This window comes from Telopea speciosissima, chromosome 1, assembly GCF_018873765.1.
Source record: "Telopea speciosissima isolate NSW1024214 ecotype Mountain lineage chromosome 1, Tspe_v1, whole genome shotgun sequence".
NCBI classification, from domain to species: Eukaryota; Viridiplantae; Streptophyta; class Magnoliopsida; order Proteales; family Proteaceae; genus Telopea; species Telopea speciosissima.
Genome location: NC_057916.1, coordinates 42,273,455 through 42,293,994, shown reverse-complemented (window position 1 = coordinate 42,293,994; position 20,540 = coordinate 42,273,455). Strand labels below are relative to the sequence as shown.

General features: G+C 43.7%; 1 protein-coding gene across 1 annotated transcript; it reads right to left on the bottom strand.

The window, feature by feature from the left end:
* Positions 1–11,700: 11,700 nt before the first annotated feature.
* LOC122649737 lies at positions 11,701–12,516 on the bottom strand. The gene is made up of 2 exons (XM_043842983.1): positions 12,051–12,516; positions 11,701–11,775 (listed from the first exon to the last, which is right to left on the bottom strand). Exons 1-2 carry the CDS (start codon positions 12,514–12,516, stop codon positions 11,729–11,731), a joined length of 513 nt encoding a protein of 170 aa, XP_043698918.1. The 3' UTR covers positions 11,701–11,728.
* Between the last annotated feature and the right edge of the window lie 8,024 nt (positions 12,517–20,540).

Genomic DNA, 20,540 nt, shown 5'->3' with positions numbered 1-20,540 from the left:
GGCCGCACATCCAACAACATCGGATTCACGGCTAGTGGAAGATTCATTTCCCGATGAAGAGTTGTGTCTTGTCGGAGAAAGTCAAGAAGAAGGATGGTACTTATACTTTGATGGAGCTACAAACTAGAAGGGATTTGGAGCAGACATGTTGCTAGCAACTCCTGATGGGTCACATTTACCCATGTCTTTCCGTCTAGAATTCAGTTGCACCAATAATATTGCAGAATACGAGGCGTGTGCCATCGGTTTAGAAATGGCCATATCTGTGGGTGCAGAACGAATCAAAGTATTTGGAGACTCATCAGTGGTGATTTGTCAAACTCAAGGAAAATGAAAAATGACGGACAACAAATTGAAACCCCGATTAAGAGTATCTAGAACAAATGATCAAGTGTTTTAAGGAAATCTCTTTTGAATATCTACCAAGGGATAATAATAGATTTGCAGATGCTCTAGCTACTTTGGCCTCCATGGTGGAATATGATTCCCAAGCCAAAATCCAACCTTTTTTTTATTGAAAGAAGGACTGGTCCAGCATATGGAGAACCTATAAACTTGTTGACAATAGGCGGGAGGGCTTGGTTCGTACCTGTGGTTGACTATATCAGAGAAAGGAAATATCTTGAATATTTCACAACAGGAGAAAAGAAACGATTGAGGAAATATGTCACATAGTTCATCCTTCAAGAGAACCTGCTATACAAAAGATCTTATGATGGCATTTAATTGTTATGTGTAGATGAAGAGCAAGCTCAAGCCATCATGGAAGAAATTCATTAGGGGATTTGTGGACCACATATAAATGCAAGATTGCTCGCCAAAAAGGTACTCAGGTTGGGGTACTATTGGGCAACCATGGAAGCAAACTGTCACCTTTGTCAAGAAGTATCACAGATGTCAAATATTTGCCAATGTCATTCATATTCCTCCCACAGAGTTGCATTCGTTGAATGCTCCTTGGCCATTCTCAACTTGAGGGATAGATGTGATTAGAAAAATAACTCCGAAAGATTCTAATGGCCATGAATTTATTTTTGTCGCCATAGACTATTTCACCAAATGGGTGGAGGCTCAGTCTTATACAGTCCTGACTGCCGCCAAAGTAGCAAAATTCATCAAAGAGAACATCATTTGTAGGTATGGGGGGCCTCATGAGTTGATTTCAAACTAAGGAAAACACTTCCAAGGAAAGCCTGAAGAACTTTGCACTAAATTTGGTATAAAAAGGCACAGGTCGACGACATACAAACCACAAACCAATGGCGCGGTAGAGGCTGCCAATAAGAATATAAAAGTCATATTGCAAAAGATGGCCGATACACACAAGGATTGGGCGGAGAAGCTTCCATTAGCCTTATGGGCGTATCGGACATCCATCCGGATTTCTACTGGGGCAACCCCATATGCCCTAGTCTATGAAGTAGAGGCGGTTTTACCTGTAGAAATACAAGTGCCTTCTCTCCAAATATTGTTCGACAGTCAACTTCTTGAAGGAGAATGGATGAGAGCCCGGTATGAAGAAATCAACCTCTTGGATTAAGTAAGATGAAAGCCACAGACAATCTCAAGAAATATCAACAAAGGATGGACAAAGCATTCAATAAAGGAGTACCACCTCGGAGCATTGAGCTAGGGGATTTAGTGTTGAGGGAGCAGAGGGCTCCGATTCATGATACATGGGGAAAGTTCCAACCTAATTGGAGTGGCCCATACAAAGTGAAGGCAATTTTACCAGGTAGTGGGGTCCGTCTCATGGATATAGATGGAGAAGACCTCTAGGGATTGGTCAATATGGATCAATTGAAGAAATATTTCGTCTGAACCTTTGATCATGTTGAACTACGTTCGACCTGATTCCTTATAAGGGATATGTAGGCAACTTGGCATGCCCAAGTGCGATCTGAAAAAAAAAATAATAAAGGGCATAGTGTCTGTTCATTCCGTAACTCTGCCAACCGGTGTTTCCCCTGTGAAAATGGTAAATTCCGCCAATTGGTCTTCGAAGTCCTACCCGTGTATTCAATCTAGGGTTCATTTAAGGTTACCAAGAGCTGGTTATCAACTGAAAGACTAACCTTTGTCCAAGTTACTAACAGAATCTTCAATGCAGGTATCATGAGGGAGCCAAAGAAAGAAGGGTTAGATGAATAGTTGCATCAGTGGACTCTCCGTATGCATATGGGTGGCCCTACATTGCTAGAGGACGTCAAGTTACCTGTCTTAGGCTGAATCCGGTGTTTCAAACTTCATCACAATTTAATCCAGAAAGCATCAAGATGTTGGAACCCTCAACTGCAAGTATTCCATTTCGGAAAAGTCAAGATAGCCCCAACCATTGAAGAATTCTGGGCTTGCATGCTATCACCTCCACAGGGAAGATTGTTTCACCCAACAATGCAGAAAGACCAACCCCATGACGAGTTAGAAAGTTTCTTCGGATTAAGCAAGAAGGAAATTAAGCAAGTTCTCCATTATGACAAGGTGGATGCAATGAAAGTGATCAAGATCTTTGCCAACAGTAGGTCGGAAGAAGAATCTCGAGTCCAAAGCAGGAAGAGGGCTTATCTCTTTTATATGATCGGAAGATATCTCTTGAGAGCTCCAGGGAAAGGCATGCTTCCCATGATAGCAAAGGTGGTGGAACAGATTGAAGAAGGATGCGACATTGTTCCCACAATTTTTGCAGAAACTTTCAAGGGTTTGGATGCCATGTGTCATTCCCAGAAATATGGAACAGATTTCTTTTATGGGTCTCCAGCAATATTCTAGATGTAGTTATTGGGATAATTACGACTGGTACAACCCATTCCATGCAATCATCTCCAATCCATACATTACCAGACAAAGAGAGAAACATCAGGGTTTTACAAAATCCAAGATTGAGAGGATTATTTGGGAAAAAGAACTACTCAGGAAATCTAGTGGGACTGCTATTGGATGAAGGAAAAATTGAAGGCACCAGAAACACAAGGGTGTAACTATGTGAGACTGATGGGTTTAACCCATACCAACTTCTATATACCTTCTCTAATATCTCAAAGACAAGAGCAATTTGAGCTGAAGAACTTCAAGGCACTAGAGATTCTGACCGAAGAGTTGGTGACAATTTTATCCGAATTATGGCAGAATTATGTTGTAAACAAGTGATAACGGTTTAACATTCTGCCCTTTTTTGCTTCCTTTTTCCATGTAACCAAAATTTCAAAAAAAGAAGAATGTATCGGTTCTGGGAATTGTCTCTATAAAGGAAGAAGGAAATTTTGATTTACATCCATGTCTGTTTATCTAACAATATGTTAAAAAGAAGAAAGAGTAAAGAGAGGAATGTACATATAAATATAAATACAAAAAAAAAAAGAGAAAATGAATAATTTACTTTTTTTTTACAAAATAAACAAGGGGAGGGAAGTCAAAGGTCCAAATCGTCAATTGAAAGACTACCGTGTACTCAACCGCTCCCAGATCCACTCCCCTGCATCCGAAGGGTCTCTATCTCCAGTCTAGCCTCCACTAGGTCGGCCTGATACCTCTCAGACTCGGCCTGATACCTCTCAGCCTAGTCCCTCTGTGAAAGAAAAAGAAACTTTGAGCGAAGTAATAAAATAATAAAAAGAAAAGGGGGGGGGGGGGTAAGAGGAACCCATCTGAAGCCTTACCTAGTACTGGGTCATCTCAACCCTCAAGATGATGGCCTCGTCCATGCTGCACATCATACGCCGCATGTCGGCGTATCTCGCAACGCTAACCTGGAACTCCGAAAAGTTAGCCTCTAACAAAAATTATATATATATAAGAAAAGAGAAGGAGAGAGAAAGAAAAATGGAGGGTAAGGATTCTTACCCCATCATATGGGAGAGGAAGGTTGAGATCTCCATCAGGGGTCTAGGGAGGAGGTAGTATCATATCAGGCCTCCTAGGCTCGATCGATCGGATAGTCCATGGGCGGTAGCCCTCGATATGGTCATCCACATTGGCTATCTGACTTCGAGGCTCCCCCCTGAGGTCCCAGCTTTGGAGTGATCGACGGTAGTCCAAGAGGCATGAGACGAGGGTCGGCCACAAAAGCTCCCCAGGAAGAGGGGACGACCAGGGTACTATAAGAGAGAGGTCAGATTAATAAAAATAAGAAAAAGAAAGAAAGAAGATAAGTGGAGGATTAAGTTTTTGCCTTACTTGAGGATCCCCCGTGGTGAGGGGAAAGCAGACGGTCTCCCTAACCAGGAAGACGCCATAGTCGCCCTCATCTAGGGTTTGGAGGGTCGTCTCCTCCCCCCACCCTCCAGTGTGCAATCTCCTCGGGCAAGAGAAGCTCGGGAGTATGCATCTGAGTTGGAGGGAGGCACAAGACATATCTCACGCCAGACCACTGGAGCGACACTCGCTCCCCCAGGTGGAAGGAGTACCTCCAAGGCCCTTGGAATAGCATCTACCACGAGCAGAGCGGTAGCCCTATCGTACATCTCGGGCCCAGGGAGGTACTCGGGGAGATAGGGCTAGAAGGAAACCTGCAAGGGAATTTTGGAAGTTAGTAAAAATATTATAAAAGGAAAAGAAGACCAAGGGTTGATGTTTTAGGAACTTACATCCTCGAACCTCAGCTCGTTCAAGAGGATGCGCACTGAGGGCAGGTTCTTGTGTTGACCGCTCTTGGGGCAGATCCCCTTGACCTAGTAGGCTTCTCGGGAGAAAGAAGGGCTAGGGTCATCACCCGACTGGAAGGAGGGAATCCAGAACCAGAGAACCTCATAGCACCATGTCTGCAAAAGTACACATAATAAATATAATAAATAAGAAGAATAACCAAATAAAGTAAAAGGTTACGTGCTGATTTACTTACCCAGAGGACATAGGCACAGTCGATGAGGCTCAGAGACCCCATGACAAAAAAATCCATCATGCACAAGAAGTGTGCATACGCGGAGCCTCCCCAGTCGAACTCTGTCGCTCGGTCAAAATCCTCAAAGAAGTGACAGTAGGAGAGGTCAGCGACCGGCTTGATCATGTCGCTAAACAAGACCTCCGTCAGCAAGTAAAGCAGGAAGCTCCTCGCCAGCTGATCCTACCCCAGGGGATCAGACTCATCTGTCACCACCTTCTCCTTCCAGTGCAACCAAAGGGAGTTGGTGGTCATCCCCCGTTTGGTCACTAGGACCCCCAACATATCGTGGAAGTAATCGAGATGGTCGGAGGTCACGAGCTGGTCCACTGCCGTCAGGGTAACATGCTCCCCTCCGAAGGACAGCCCGATGATCATATAAAAGTCGAGAGGTGTGATGGTCACCTCTCCGACTGGTAGGTGAAAAGAGTGGGTGCTCGGCCATCACATCTCCACAAGCACGTGGGTAGTTGCGTTGTCGAGATCCCGGGAGCTGTGGGAGGCTATGTGCCCTAAGTCGGTCCACTGCACTCTCGATCGGACCTGCAGATAGAGCTCCTTGTACCAGGAGAGCACCTTATCGATGCAATAGTACTTCTTCAGGTCGAAAAGCGGCCTCTTCTGCAAAACAAAACAAAATAACAAGAAATCATGCTTAGTACCAAAATAAATAAGAGCATAAAACAAAATAATGGTTTTGTCTCGTTTAGAGACAAAAGACAACTAAGTTGGTGTCTGGAGGTCTTGCCTCATTTTATGTGTCAAAAGACACCTAAGTTGGTGTTTGGAGGTCTCGCCTCATTTTACGTGCGAAAGGGTACCTAGGGTGGTGTTTAATAGTTTTATCTCATTTTACGCACCAAAAGATGCCTAAGTTGAAGTCTAGAGGTCTCACCTTGTTTTACGTACCAAAGGGTACCTAGGGTGGTATCTAATGGTTTTGTCTCGTTTTACACGTCAGAAGACGCCTAAGCTGGTGTCTGGAGGTCTCGCCTTATTTTACGTGTCAAAGGGTACCTAGGGTGATATCTACTGATTTTATCTCGTTTTGCATGCCAAAAGATGCCTAAGTTAGTGTCTGGAGGTCTCGCCTCATTTTGCGTACCAAAGGGTACCTAGGGTGATATCTAATGATTTTGTTTCATTTTGCATGCCAAAAGATGCCTAAGTTGGTGTCTAGAGATCTTGCCTCATTTAATGTGCCAAAGTATACCTAGGGTGGTATCTAATGGTTTTGTCTCATTTTATGTGCTAAAAGATGCCTAAAGTGGTGTCTGGAGGTCTCGCCTCTTTTTTTATGCCAAAGGATACCTAAGGTGGTATCTAATGGTTTTGTCTCGTTTTATGTGCCAAAAGATGCCTAAGTTGGTGTCTGGAGGTCTTGCTTCGTTTTGTGTCAAAGGATACCTAGGGTGATATCTAATGGTTTTGCCTCATTTTGCGTGCCAAAAAACACCTAGGGTGGTATCTAATAGTTTTGTCTCGTTTTGCATGCCAAAAGATGCATAAGTTGGTGTTTGGAGGCCTTTCCTCGTTTTGTGGGCCAAAGGGTACCTAGGGTGGTATCTAATGATTTTGTCTCATTTTGCATGCCAAAAGATGCCTAAGTTGGTGTCTGGAGGTTTTGTCTCGTTTTGTGTGCCAAAGGGTACATATGGTGGTATCTAATGGTTTTATCTCGTTTTGCATGCCAAAAAACATCTAAGTTGGTGTCTGAAGGTCTCGTCTTATTTTTCATGCTAAAGGGTACCTAGGGTGGTATCTAATGGTTGTCTCATTTTACGTGCCAAAAGATGCCTAAGTTGGTGTCTGGAAGTCTCACCTCGTTTTACGTGTCAAAGGATACCTAAGATGGTATCTAATGGTTTTGTCTCATTTTGCGTGCCAAAAGATGCCTAAGTTGGTGTCTGGAGGTTTCGCCTCATTTTGTGTGCTAAAGAGTACCTAGGGTGGTATCTTATGGTTTTGTCTCATTTTGCGTACCAAAAGATGCCTAAGTTGGTGTCTGGAGGTCTCACCTTGTTTTGTGTGCCAAAGGGTACCTAGGGTGGTATCTAATGGTTTGGTCTTGTTTTGCATGCCAAAAGACATCTAAAAGGGTATCTAGTGGCCTCGCTTTGTGGTTTACACTAATGAATATATAATCTAAAATAAATTGCAAAAATAAACAGGAATATTAAATAAACTATGGGAAGGATGTACATACCAGTGAGGACTTGCTCCATATGTAGCCGCAAATGTGACGACCAGTATCTCTCAGTGTGTCGTCGGTAACGTACCACCTGGCCTGAGTGTCCTCGTCCGTCATACCCAGCAGGGGGCCATTAGTAGAATGTCGGGTTCGCCTGCGAACAGCCATCAGGAAGGTACAAGTCTGAGGTGAGAAGGAGAAGGGGCAGAGCTTCGCTAAGAAGAATGAGGGTGAAAAGAGCTGACAATGACCCTTTATTTATAGAAATGGCAGTCGTGACCATGGCGCCGTGGACAACCTTCCACAACGCCGTGGACATTTATCCATGGCGCCGTGTCTTTGACTACGGCGAAGTTACCATGGCACCGTGATCGGAATCTGCCACCCATTTCACGGCGTTGTGATGAGCATCTGTCGCCCGTTTCACAGCGTTGTGGACATCCCACACGGCGCCGTGACCCAAAAAATATATATATATATAAAATAATAATAAATAATAATGAAATTTTTTTTTTTTGGGGTTGGTGTCGCATCACCCTCAATTTTCCATTTCTTATCAAGTGGTCCGCATCACCCTCAATCATCCATTTCCGGTCGAGTGGTGCCATATCCGTTTCTGGTCGAGTGGTGCTGTATCACTCTCAATTAACCGTTCCCGGTCGAGTGGTGCTGCATCGCCCTCAATTATCCGTTTCTGATCGAGTGGTCTACATCATCCTCAATCATCTATTTTCGATCGAGTGGTGTCGTATCACCCTCAATTATCCATTTTCGTTCGAGTGGTGCCGCATCACCCTCAATTATCCATTTTCGGTCGAGTGGTGCCGCATCACCCTCAATTATCCGTTTCCAATCGAGTGGTCCGCATCACCCTCAATCATCCATTTCCAATCGAGTGGTGTCGTATCACCCTCAATTATCCGTTTCTAATCAAGTGGTGCCGCATCACCCTCAATTATCCATTTTTGGTCGAGTGGTCCGCATCACCCTCAATCATCCGTTTTCGATCGAGTGGTGCCGTATCACCCTCAATTATCCATTTTCGGTTGAGTGGTGCCGCATCACCCTCAATTATCTGTTTTCTGTCGAGTGGTGCCACATCACCCTCAATTATCCATTTCCAATCGACTGGTGCCGCATCACCCTCAATCATCTGTTTTCGGTCGAGTGATGCCACATCACCCTCAATTATCCGTTTTTGGTCGAGGAGTACTACATTACCCTCAAATGATTTGGTTTTGTCCGAGTTTTCTTTTAAAGTTTATCTAAAGATTTCATCGTGATTAATTGCTTGCAACTTTACCACCTTTGAACAAAGCGTCAGCAGTACATGCTCTTGATGACAAAATCAGTCGTTCTTTTGTCTTTGCCCTACAACTATTGGCACAGGCCTCAGCCAAAGAGGGGCAAACTGTAGACACTGTAATTTTGCCACCGCCCTTGGCAATGATGACAACAGGATACGGATGGAAAACATCACGTCCATACCCCTAGAGAGGCCTAAAAAAAGCTCAAAAGAAGCCCAAACCGGCCCAGGAAGGCCCATGGAATATGGTGTCATGGTAATTCACGACGGCGTCATGGAAGGTTATCCACGGTGCCATGATGATTTACCACAGCACCGTGAGAAAGGACGAATGTCACCAAGGTGAAGTCATCCGCAGCGCCGTGGAAAAATCTTCTACGGCCCCCTTGTCGTCATCCACGGAGCCGTGATCTGTGGGGCACCCCTATAAATAGGAGGGCCCCCTACCTCTATTTTCATGGAGAAGTAGGCAAGTGAGCCCCCCCCCCCCCCCAAATCGATTGTCCAGCCCCTTTTTCCCTCTTTTGGGCCAGTTTGAGTCATTGTGAGCAATTTCACCCAGCAAATGAATAGATCCTTCGATTATCCCACTTGAGCGATGAGTGTTCCCTTCCTAACCTAGCCGTTCCTCCATCCGCATACGGATAACAAGAACCCCCTTTCATAGCCATTATTTTGTTAGTGTACAGATAACAAAGAACATCTTCTTCAAGCCGGGACTCTGCCTGAAGAACCGGCGACGAGACTCCCATCTGTCTCCACCTGAGCCAGGGGACCTCCGATACTCAAAGAATTCTCGCGTGAAGGTATAATCATTATATTTTTGTCGTTACAATGTAGTCTTTTGTGTTTTTCCTGTTTTTAGTGTATATATTGTAAATAGAATGCATCTGGTACAATCATTTTAAACATACTTTACGAGGAGAGAATATTCGACATTCAACATCTAGAATAGAAAGACCGATTCAATCAAACCAGATGGGTGCCTAACATCTTTCCATACTTGTAACCTGACCCTTTACCTGATCTCTGACCATATGGAATCTCGTAGCCCATGTCCACTCCCACAGGATAGGGCTACCCCATCGGGTCCTAGGCCGAGGTGGCGACTCCATCCCTATGAAGCATGACCCCCATCCCCACAAGAAGCTGTCAAACAACAATTGGATCCTATTCCCTCTCACTCCAAGGCCGAGTGGAATCTCTCCTCCCGAGAACCGCGGTACTTACACTAACAAAAGCCAAGTTTTAGAAGCATTGGCTCAATAAAGCCCCACTCAAACCTATCATAAACCTTTTTCATATCCAATTTCACTGCTACAAAATTCCTCCTTCCTTCCTTTTTCTTTTTGATGTAGTAAAATAATTCATGGGGAATGAAAATATTATCTGAAATGGATCTGTTTGGAATAAAGGCTAATTGGTAAAGGGATACCACATCATTTAAGATAACTTAACTGTAATGACTAGGAAAACATGGTAAGTGGACCAAAGCATGCGCCAAGCAGTCAACTGCCAAGTTACCAGAATCGGCAAGATATTATAAAAGGATAACCTCGCAAAGGAAAGAGGACTTTTCAACACACATAAAAACTCAACGTTATCTATTGTATTACTATTTAAATAGTATAGTTAGTTTCTGCCAATTTCTAGTTTAACATCCTGCTTTGATCAGGCATTGGTACATTGTTGTTATTTCAATTAAATAATTATTATTTTACTCCTTTAGGTTTGTTATTTACTCTTTGCATAGGAGTCTATTTATTTCTTTGGCATTGCGATTGATGGTATTTAGAAGTCCTTGGAGCAGTCAAGGCAGGAGAAGATTCCCTATCTCTTGATTAGAGGTCATCAGTAAATTACTTTATCATCTCGAGTCATCACAACTCGGGCATGCCCTGCAACTCTCATTCATAGCCCCTGTAACGTTGAGGCCAAATTTGTTCCCAACACAATCATACGGGATCAAAAGGGGTAATAGAAGTATCATAGTTGCAGAGCTCATTGCCTTACTAAGTAGGCTGGAAATGGCTTGGGAGATGGAAATCTGGAAGCTTCATGAAAAATGTAGACTCCAAGGCCAATCTATCAAGGATTACCAGCCCCTACAATGATAATGACTAGGGGTGTAAATTTGGCCCTGTCGAACCAAGCCCGCCTTGAGTCCGAATAGGTATTGGGCTGGATTTTTCAACCCTGAGGACGGGTTAGGATTGGAATTTTCAGGCCTGGGGTTAGGGTCGGGCAGGTCCAAGGTTGAGGCCTCGGGCTAAACCCAACTCGGACTGACCCTGTATTAGGTTATGCTTTACAATTTAGTAATTACATATTACAATTTTTGTTTAGTATCTAATTATCTATTGGATTACCAAAAAAAGTCTAATTATCTATTAAACGAAAGTATTTAAAATATTAAGATTGGACTAAATTTTTTAACACCAATAAAAGTCTAATAGTCAATTGAGTATGAAACAAAAATCAATACCCAATCACATATTTCTCATTTTTTTTAATGCAAGGACAAATGATAAAAAAAAAGAAGGATCAATTAGGATCACAAAAATAGGGTCAATCAGGGCAAGCCCAACCCTTGGCAAAAATTAAGGCCAACTCGGCTTAGCCCAGCTCAATCAGGGTCAATCAGGGTTGGGCCTGTTGAGCTAAGAGAACTTAAGGTTGGACTAGGGTATTAAAAAACCCAACTCAACCTGGCCCTGTTTCATCCCTGATAATGACCCACCATTGCCCCTTACTATTGTAGCAGTGATGGCTTATTGATCATAGGACTTTCTCTATTGAGATGTACAGAGTTATTCGGCGAGCATCGATAACCTATGTGCTTGACCATAGGACTTTCATTGTTGAGGAACTTTCTCCACTTAATGCCTTAGAGGTTTTGGATTAGACCCTCCAATGTACCCAGGGCGCCCCTGCAACACGGATCCAGCTTACCATGTCCCCCCTATATATCCCTCTCAACAACCCTAGGTTAGGTGTTCACGTTTCATGTAATCTAATCCAAAGAAAGAACAAATCAGTGCATATATAAATTTGCAAGACCAACAAACACCAAGTCCAAAACCTAATTTCCAATTTGTACAGACCCAGTAAGCATCTAATAACCTTTATTAAAAAAGATGAAAAAGCACGGATCCTTTCTTCAATAGATGTAGAGAAAGATACGGCAATTCGTTCATTTCGAATGCCTTCTGCAATCCTGGGCGAACTCTCTATTGGATCCATGTTCCATCGCGACCTCCTTTCTGTCTTTTTCTGCAGCTCCTCTCGGACCCTCGAACAAACTCATCAAAGAAGACTACTGAACTCAGAGAAACGGCTCCAATTAGTTTCATCGTTAGGCTTCAAATCCTTTCTGCTTCCTACCATCCTTCCCTAAAACGCCTGCGAAGCAACAAGTTATGAGTTAATGTCAAAATGCTCTTAATTACTACTCACTTTTAATGATATTAACCTGAAATAAGTATTAAAAAATAAAACAACGAAAAAGAAAGAAAAATCAGTTTCAGCACCAGGCCCCAAGAAGAAGAACGAGATGATGAGTTGGAGTGTGGTCCGTTTTCCTAATGGGTTTCTAAAATGCATTTCAAAACACATAAAATTAAAATTTAAGATTTAAAGAAAAAAAAAGAAAGATACAATAAGAAACAAGTTCATACCTGATGCAAGACTCAGAGTCCCTTGACCTTTCGATTCGCAATCGGGTGGATTATCGAAGAGGGATAGGGAAAGCTGCTTATGAACGACTCCGATATCGAAGAGAATGATGCCCAACGATGGATCCTTAACTACAATGTCCTTAACGGGTAACCATAGAAAGAGTTCTTCTTGGGTAAGACCCTCAAGCCCAGCAAGCTCTCCATAGCTGAGATTTCCTTTCACAATACTATCGAGGTAGACTCTGTTCTCGAATTTTGTCAAACAAGGTCGATCGAGGAACACTTCCAGATGGCCATTATCCTGAAGGGTGAACGAATTTACGGCCTTTGGGAGGAGACCTGCCGGCAACCCATAGCTTCTCAGGAGATCGTGGATCGGATCACAGTGGATTTGAGGAAGGATGACGATCCTGGAGACTAAAACGAACGCAAAGGCTGTGAGACGACTCCGGTACTGTACCGCCATTGCCTTCACCTTCAGACGGAAAAGGAGTGAGGACAAGGGGTTTTGGAGAGATTCTAATTTCTAAGCAGAATTTTGGATTCATCGAAGATTTGCGGTAAATAAGAAGACTAATTCCTACCAAAACAAGAAAAACAGAGGAAGAAGACTCATTAAACGGAGGATTATCTCAGGGTCAAATTACTGAATGGTCCTCGTTGGAATAGTAAACGTAGGAACGTTATAATTGTGAAATGACTAAGTTATCCTTATAAAAAATGTTCGTGTGAGAACCTGGGTCACGCTGGTATAGGGCCACGCGACCAGTCAACCATCTCTTACCCTAAATATATTTAGGGAAAATATCATCCCCCTCCCCTCTAAAGTATCCATAATATCAATCCAATCCCCAAGTTTTGAATAATGATAACACCCTCCCCTACTATCCCAAGATTCTATCAATCGTACCTTAACCGTTAAAAATCGCCATTAAATGATGATGTGGCATGTACACAATTTCTAAAACCCCAAAATACCCTTAATATTATTTTATTCCCTTTTTGCCCTCCCTTACTTTCCCTTTTGCTTCGTCTTCTCCCATTTCCTTTTCTTTCTCTGTGCTGCTGATTCTTCTTCTTCTTCTTCTTCCTCCGCTAGCAACCCGACCGATCCTTATGCTGAAACTAGGGTTAAGGCATGTTCCGACCAATTTCTCACTGACCTTGATCGTATTGGAATCACGATGACCGATCCAGATTCCGATTCTGGATCAAATTCTAAGGGTTGATAAAGGAATCGCATCAATTCGAAGTTTTTAACTTTTAAACCATGAGGATTGAAGAAGAAAATGTGGAGGCCAAATGAAGCAGGTGGGAGCGGAAGGAAAATTTGAGGGAAACATGTATTGAATCGATTCATAAAAAAGATGAGGCGAAAACAGAAACCCCACTGAAAACCATTTCCATCCATTCCATTTTGTATTCTTCAGTCCTTCTTCCTATTCCCCATTTCCATCTAGTCGAACCTGAAACCTCTACAACCCATCTCTGTTTCGTATTTCTTGAAACCCATTTTGATTCCACTACCACCAACCCACTTTCTCCTTCATTTTTTTATTTTGTCTTTCTGTTTTTCTAAAAAATCCCACCAAAACCCCACCGAACCCTCTCCCATTTTCCATATTCTTCTTCTATTTTCCAGCCGTTATCATATCCAATTCTATTTCTTCTTTTTTTTTTTTTCTACTGAAATCACTTCTCCCACTTTCTCTTCCCATCCCGGTTTTTTTTTTCCTTTCTTCCATCTTCTCCAGCTCTATCGACCAAAACCCTTAACCAATTTCTCATCGTATCCCAACCACGACATAACCAATTCTTTCTTCTCTGTTACCGCCAACAATTGCTTCACTCTGCTCCACAACTGCACTGCCTCATCACTAGCATATCAACATTACTGAAAACAAAACATTACCTATAACCAATAACAGAGAAAGTAAAGGAAAATTTGAGGGAAACGTGTATTGGATCGATTCATAAAAAAGATGTTAGAAGATAATCCGCATCTGTACATCACTTTCTTCCTCACACACACACATAGAGACGCCACAGGGTTTTAGGGCTTTATGAAGGAATGAATGAGGAAGGAAAGGGGGAGCGGGTTGTCTGTTATACATACGAACTAGGGTTAGGTTTTCCGAATTCTTATATCAACTTCCCACTTTTGCCCCGTGGTGGTGGCGGCGGTGGAAGAGGATCGGAGGCGGCAGTGGTGGCGATGATGGTGGTGTTGGCGGAAGAAGGAGAAGAAGAAGAAGCACAGAGGAAGAAGACGATGCAAAAGAGAAAGAATGGGAGGGCAAAAAGGGAATAGAATTTTAAGGGGTTTTTTTTGGTAAACATATATTATATTAAGGGTATTTTGGGGTTTTAGAAATTTTTTACATGCCACATCAGTACTTAATGACGTCTTTTAATGGTTAGGGTAGGTTGATAGAATCTTGGGAAAGTAGGGAAGGGTATTATCATTATTCAAAACTTGGGGATTGGGTTGATATTATGGATAGTTAGAGGGGAGGGGGATGATATTTTCCCATATATTTAACTACACTGGTTGGGGGGGGGTTCTCACATCCCACACCAATCATGGCATAAGAAATAGTTTTGCCAATAGGGAACCCATATACTCAAGGGGAGAGGAGTGCAAATGTGTATTGATATAGATAAGGAGGAGAGAGAATATCAGTACACACCTATATGATCAAGATGTGAGAGGATGTAGGAAAACATTCCCACACAATCGACATGGGGATTTATTTCCCATATTTGTAGGGAGAGGACTCCTTGAGAGGTAGTGTGGCTCCAACGCAAGTGTGAGGGCCAATGGGAATCTGCATGGAAGCATTAATAGAGGTGAGATTTCTACCTTCCATGGGGAGCAAGGCAATCATTTCACCCCCCCTTATCTGGGTATAGGGGGTCATGCTGTCTTTCATGATTCTTTTTCCTAATTTAAATGTGGATTCGATTAATTTGTTTGTTCTATACTTTTCATCAAATGAATTTGTAATTAATTTTTGGGAGAAAGAATGCTACCTCAGTGTGTGGGGTGCACTGCCCCTGTGCCCGGACACAGGGGCAGGTGAAATTACCATCGCAGCCCATGGAAAGGCAGAATTTCTTGGGGGCAAGATAGTCATTTTTGTCTGCCCTTTTGTCTGGGCATTGGGGCAGCGTACCACATGTACCCAAGTTGCATTGTATTTCCCTTAATTTTTTAATACGATTTTCAGAAAATTTTATCTAGTATTTCTTAATACTCTTTTACTTAGGGGTGTGAATGAATAGCCAAAATCCGTTTCCGTATCTGTGTCCGTATCCGTTTAGCACTATCCGAATCCGTCCGAAAGCTAAACGGATGCGGATACGGATACGCTATAGCTATCCGAAAAGCTATATTTACAACGGATAAAATATCCGATTTGCATCCGTTTCCGTATCCATTTAGCACTATCCAAATCCGTCTGATAGCTAATCAGATGCAGATGCGGATATAGCACTATCCGAGCTGAATCTGATCCGTTTACAGCCCTACTTTTACTAGTGTTGCATCAGAAACTTCACCGAGGCGTTCTGTGCCTGCAAGAAGAGATTAGCAGAGAGGACCGGGCTATGCCGGCGATCTCACTCTGATGCTTAAGTCAGAATCCTTAGCAACAGATAATGAAAGTAGAGTTCAGATGACCATAATGAGTGTTACCACCCTTACTTAAGGCGGGTGATGGGCAGAATCGTGCCCTAATAGGAAAGCTAGATTCCCGGAGTGGAGTGAGAATGTTTAGGAGTGATATGGGGGATTATGTTTATCCATAACTTCCCACGCGCCTGATTAGGCGCAACATGGGCGTTAATCTCGGGCCACGTTGGCTCATGGCAAGCTTTGAGTGGCTTATGCAAAGTATGGAGGTCGCCGCTCCTTACTGGCTTGGGCCAGGCCGTGGTTATTTGGATGGTGGGGGGCGTGCCCGTAATATGGTACAAGTTGGATCCTAGCTCAGTACCAAGCGATGCATGTCGCTTCTTTGGCCTCGTTCTTGACGAGCTCATCGGTTCGCGCTAGTCGCGCGTGCCCTCAGCCAGTCCTCTACGTGCTCATTGACTCGTCCTCGTAGTCAAAAACTTCTTGACCCATCACGAGCCCCCCACTCCCTTGGGCGTTGTGGCCCAGGGGAGTTGAATCGGTTAGAATTCCCTGACATCTGTCCTCACACGTGCAAATGTGACGTTTTGATAGCTGGACCTGACTTGACGTTCCAGTTTTCAGTTGACACGTGGCTTTGGACATAATGGTGCCTCGACTCGAACCCTTACCATTTCGATTTGGCGACGCTTGACGTTCCTTACGCGGTTGGCCATGTGGCCGTAGGCATTATGGGGTCTAGGCTGGATCTACGGCCACTCGATCCCTATCGCGCAAAGGCGCCCATTGATGGGCAGGCACGTGGCATGACCCTTTATGGCACCTCGGGTACACCCAACGTCGATCATTTTCAGCCCCACGATGGGTTTTACCCCTGACCGTCGGATCTAAACGCTTCTTCTCCCTTCCTTAGCCTATAAATTGGGGCTTCCTACCCCACTGTGACTCTTACTGATACTTTGCAAATTCGAAGTCTCTTGCTTCCTCCTTCCCCTTGCTAATTCACTCCGGTGCCCTGATTGTTATACCCGCATCCCGGATCATAATTAATTATTATTTCTTCTCCGTGATGTGTAGTTATCACTGCCACGTATGCTGGTGAGCTATTCTCACTGGTGGTCAAACCCAGCTACAAAATTATTGACCACAGTATGAGTTTGTCTGTAGAGGAAACTATTCGGGGTCATGGGGGACAAACCATGACAAGGAAATAGTAAGTTCTAGCCCTTAATTTTATTTATTTATCCTTTCCCTCGATGCCCTCGAAGTGCGGGTCAAGATTTGGACCGCCCAGGCTATTTTAGTTGAGTTGAGAATATTTTATTTGTGGGTCCCACTTGCCCTGGGGAAACATGTGAAGAGCAATTATACCCATATTATGTGAGCCCATCTCTTAATTGAGTTCTTTCCTAATTATAACTAGTGGGCAGGCCCATTAGCTTAAGTGGCCCATTGGGCTTAAGTGGCAATTTAACTTAAGGGTCCATCTAACTCTATTTGACCCAAGGTTGGGTATTTCTTTCTCTTACCCAAATAGAACTAATGGGTCAACCCATTAAGCCCTCTTGACCCATTTAACTTAAAGTACCCATTTGGCCTAATGACCCATTTATCTTGGATCCACCCGTTTAACTCTTGACCCATTTAACTTTAAGGACCTAAGGTCCATTTTCTATAAATAAGACAAAGGGGGGGGAGAAGCTTTCTTTCTCTTTATTTCTCCCATCTAACCTAAATCGTGGAGGAGAGAAAGAGGAGAGAAAGGAGAAAGAAGAAAGAAGAAAGAAGGAAAGAAGGAAGAAGGAAGGAGAAAAGGAGGAAGAAGAATGGAAAAGCTTGGATGAAGGCTTGGAACCTCACCTTGTGGAGCCCTCTACGTGGAGCTTTTCTATATTGGGGGAAGGTAAGCCATTAAAACCCACCTCTCTTCATCTATTTTGGGTTTTGGGGTTTGGAAAATGGGAGAGATTCGACCTAGGGTTCTCTTGGAACCCAAGGAATCGATGGAACCTCTAAACCTAGACTATGGTGGAGTTATTTCACTCCATTACAAGCTCTAAGCCCAAGCAATCTCTTTCCCTTTGAGAAATTTAAGGTTTCTACCCTATTATGTCCTAAATTAGGTTCTCTTTGTTTTCCCTCTTAAATCCTTGGGATTACATGGACCTAATGAGGTCTTAGAACCTTAATGGACCTAGGAGGAAGCTTTCTTGAAGCCTCCCTACCTTTAAACCCCTTGGAAAAGGAATCCTTGGTGAGAAATCTTTCAATTTTCGGTTCTGCAGGTATGTGGTTTTACATGTGGTTTCAAACCTGCAAGAAACCACCCTGAGATTTCCTCCCTGAGAAGGCCCCTGGAAAGCTAGGATTTATGTGTGGTTTCATTTCCTAAGAAACCACTCCTGCAACCGCACTGGACTGAGACTGTCCTGAGCCCCTGGTTTCCTAGGATTTACCTGTGGTTGCAGAAATTAGGCATGAAACCACACCTGCAACCACTCTGCTTCTGAAACCTTATACTTAAAGTGATTATGGGAGACCTTTTGGGGATCCGTCCCTTTACTTAATTAACCCTGTTTTCACTTTTTATTTAGGTTTAAAGTTTTCGTCTTGCGACGTGTTACTTAATTGCGGCGACAACTCATAACATCGGAACATAACTTATATGTGAGTGGGTTTGGTTATTTGGGCTTGATATTATTATTGCATTGTATATTATGTCATCATTATAAATTATTAAGCATGCTTGCGCATATTGCATACTTTTATATATGATTGTTATGATGTTGTTTGGAGATGCTTTACTTTGATGGGTCTCGGTGCCGGTGGGTGCCGGTGCCGGAACCCCGGATACTATATACATTTATGAAGTAATTATGTTGAATGTCATGTTGAACTGTATGAGCCGTGCCGTGCTGGTAATTGGGCACTAAACCAGATGAAAAGTTGATGCGCCCGGATTACCTCTCGGGACGATAGGACTTGCATGTAGTATATCTGCGGCTAGGATTTTACATCCTTATGCAACGACCCTTACCAACAGGGATTTAGGTGTTGGGTAATCAGTACACTGGATTTTGTGGAGGTGGGAGAGACCAGTCATGGTAGTATTGGTTATCAGGGGTCTACCACTGAGTGGTCTTGGAGGCTTCGATCGGCGTAGGTCTCAGGTGACAATTGAGGTTTCATTGTGGCGATAAGTTAAGTGACCCACAGTGTCTCCCGAGTTGTCACAGTAGCATATACCTCTGACTTAGTTGTGATGTTAGGTGGAAAATTTACTTAACATATGCATGCATCATTGGACTATGTGAATTGTATGTTTGTGCATCCCCATCCCCTCACTGGCTCAGTGGAGCTTACCCCCTCGTGTACACATTTTTTTAGATTATGATGCAGGTACGGAGGAGCCAAAAGGTGTGTTAGAGGAATATACGGGTGTCCTTGTGATGATTGCGCCTACAGGCAGTGAGAATTCTTGGGACTTGTTCCCCTTTTGTTTATTTTAGGGCGTAGGCCCATGTATAAACATTTACTGTTATACCCTTGTTGATAGTTATTAGATGGTAATGGAAAATGGATTAATTATAGTATTTATCATCTAGGCTTTGATCATCTTATAACTATTTGATTTTATACGCTTCCGCAAAACTATTGATTTTATTTGGAATGTAATATTTCCCTTTCTGCACTCTGATATTATATTGTTTTAATATTGGTTATGACTGTGCGTTGGGACACTGTGTCAGTGATTCTGGTAGCTTAGTAGGATGACACGCATCGTCCTAGTCACCCCTTATAATGTATTGTATCCCTTGTTGGGATGGGGGCGTGACACTGATACTTTCTCCGGTCACCTGCAAGTGTCTTCACCCAGCTGCCGTACTACGAGCTCGTGCTGCATCCTTTGCTCGAGTCGTGCCCTTCATCCCTATAACTCTCGTTCTCTACTTCTGCAAATTCTCCAGTTAGTAAGTTCCTTTAAACCATGTCTTCTTCTTCTTCTCAAGCGAAGCCCGATAGGGTTTTCGGTGATGTTGCTAGAATGAGAGGGGGTTCTGACCCTGAGGTCAGTTCCGAGAGGACCCAAGAGGAGCAATCTGCACTCTTTGGGTCCAAGAAATTTGTTGCCCAGTATGGCCGCTTGGCCCAGTCTTCTTCTGCTCACCTCAGTGGGGTTTCCCTGACCCTAGCCAAAGCCCCTGAAGAGCGAACTGCCTAAGGCAATGGGGCTTAAGATGAGGAAGGAGAGGGGGAGTCCGAAGAGGAAGCCACCGGAGTGGAGGCCTAGGAGAGCACTCTGACAGAGCACTCTCTGGCCGCTCTAAGGGAGCGGTATGGGTTCCCTAAGGAGGTACACACCGGGGTGCCAACCTGAGAGAAGAGGACGCACACCCCACGCTCTGGGACTGTATGTCTGTACGAGGTCGCATTCCAGAGCGTCCTCCATTTTCCCATTCACCATTTCGTGGCTGAAGTCCTTCGCAACTACACTCTTTCTCCAGGTCAGCTGGTAGCGAACTCGTGGAAGCAGCTCCTTGGGTTCTACATATTCATTGTTCAGCTAGATTGTAAGCCATCCTGGGCTGTCTTCACCTACTTTTTCATATTGAAGCAGACCACGGACGAGTGGTTTTACTTGGTGCCACACGGCATGAAGGGGTCGCTAAAGTCCGTGCGCTTCATAAGCCACATGCCCCAGTCTGCAAAGAAGTGGAAGGATCGCTTCTTCTACACGACCATCCCTGGAGACCCCTTCAAGGCAGAGTGGGAGAGAGTACAGTTGAAGGCTGTGAATGCCATCCCCTTGCTGAGCCAGTATGACCAGAAGTCTCTCAGCTTGTGCATAAAGA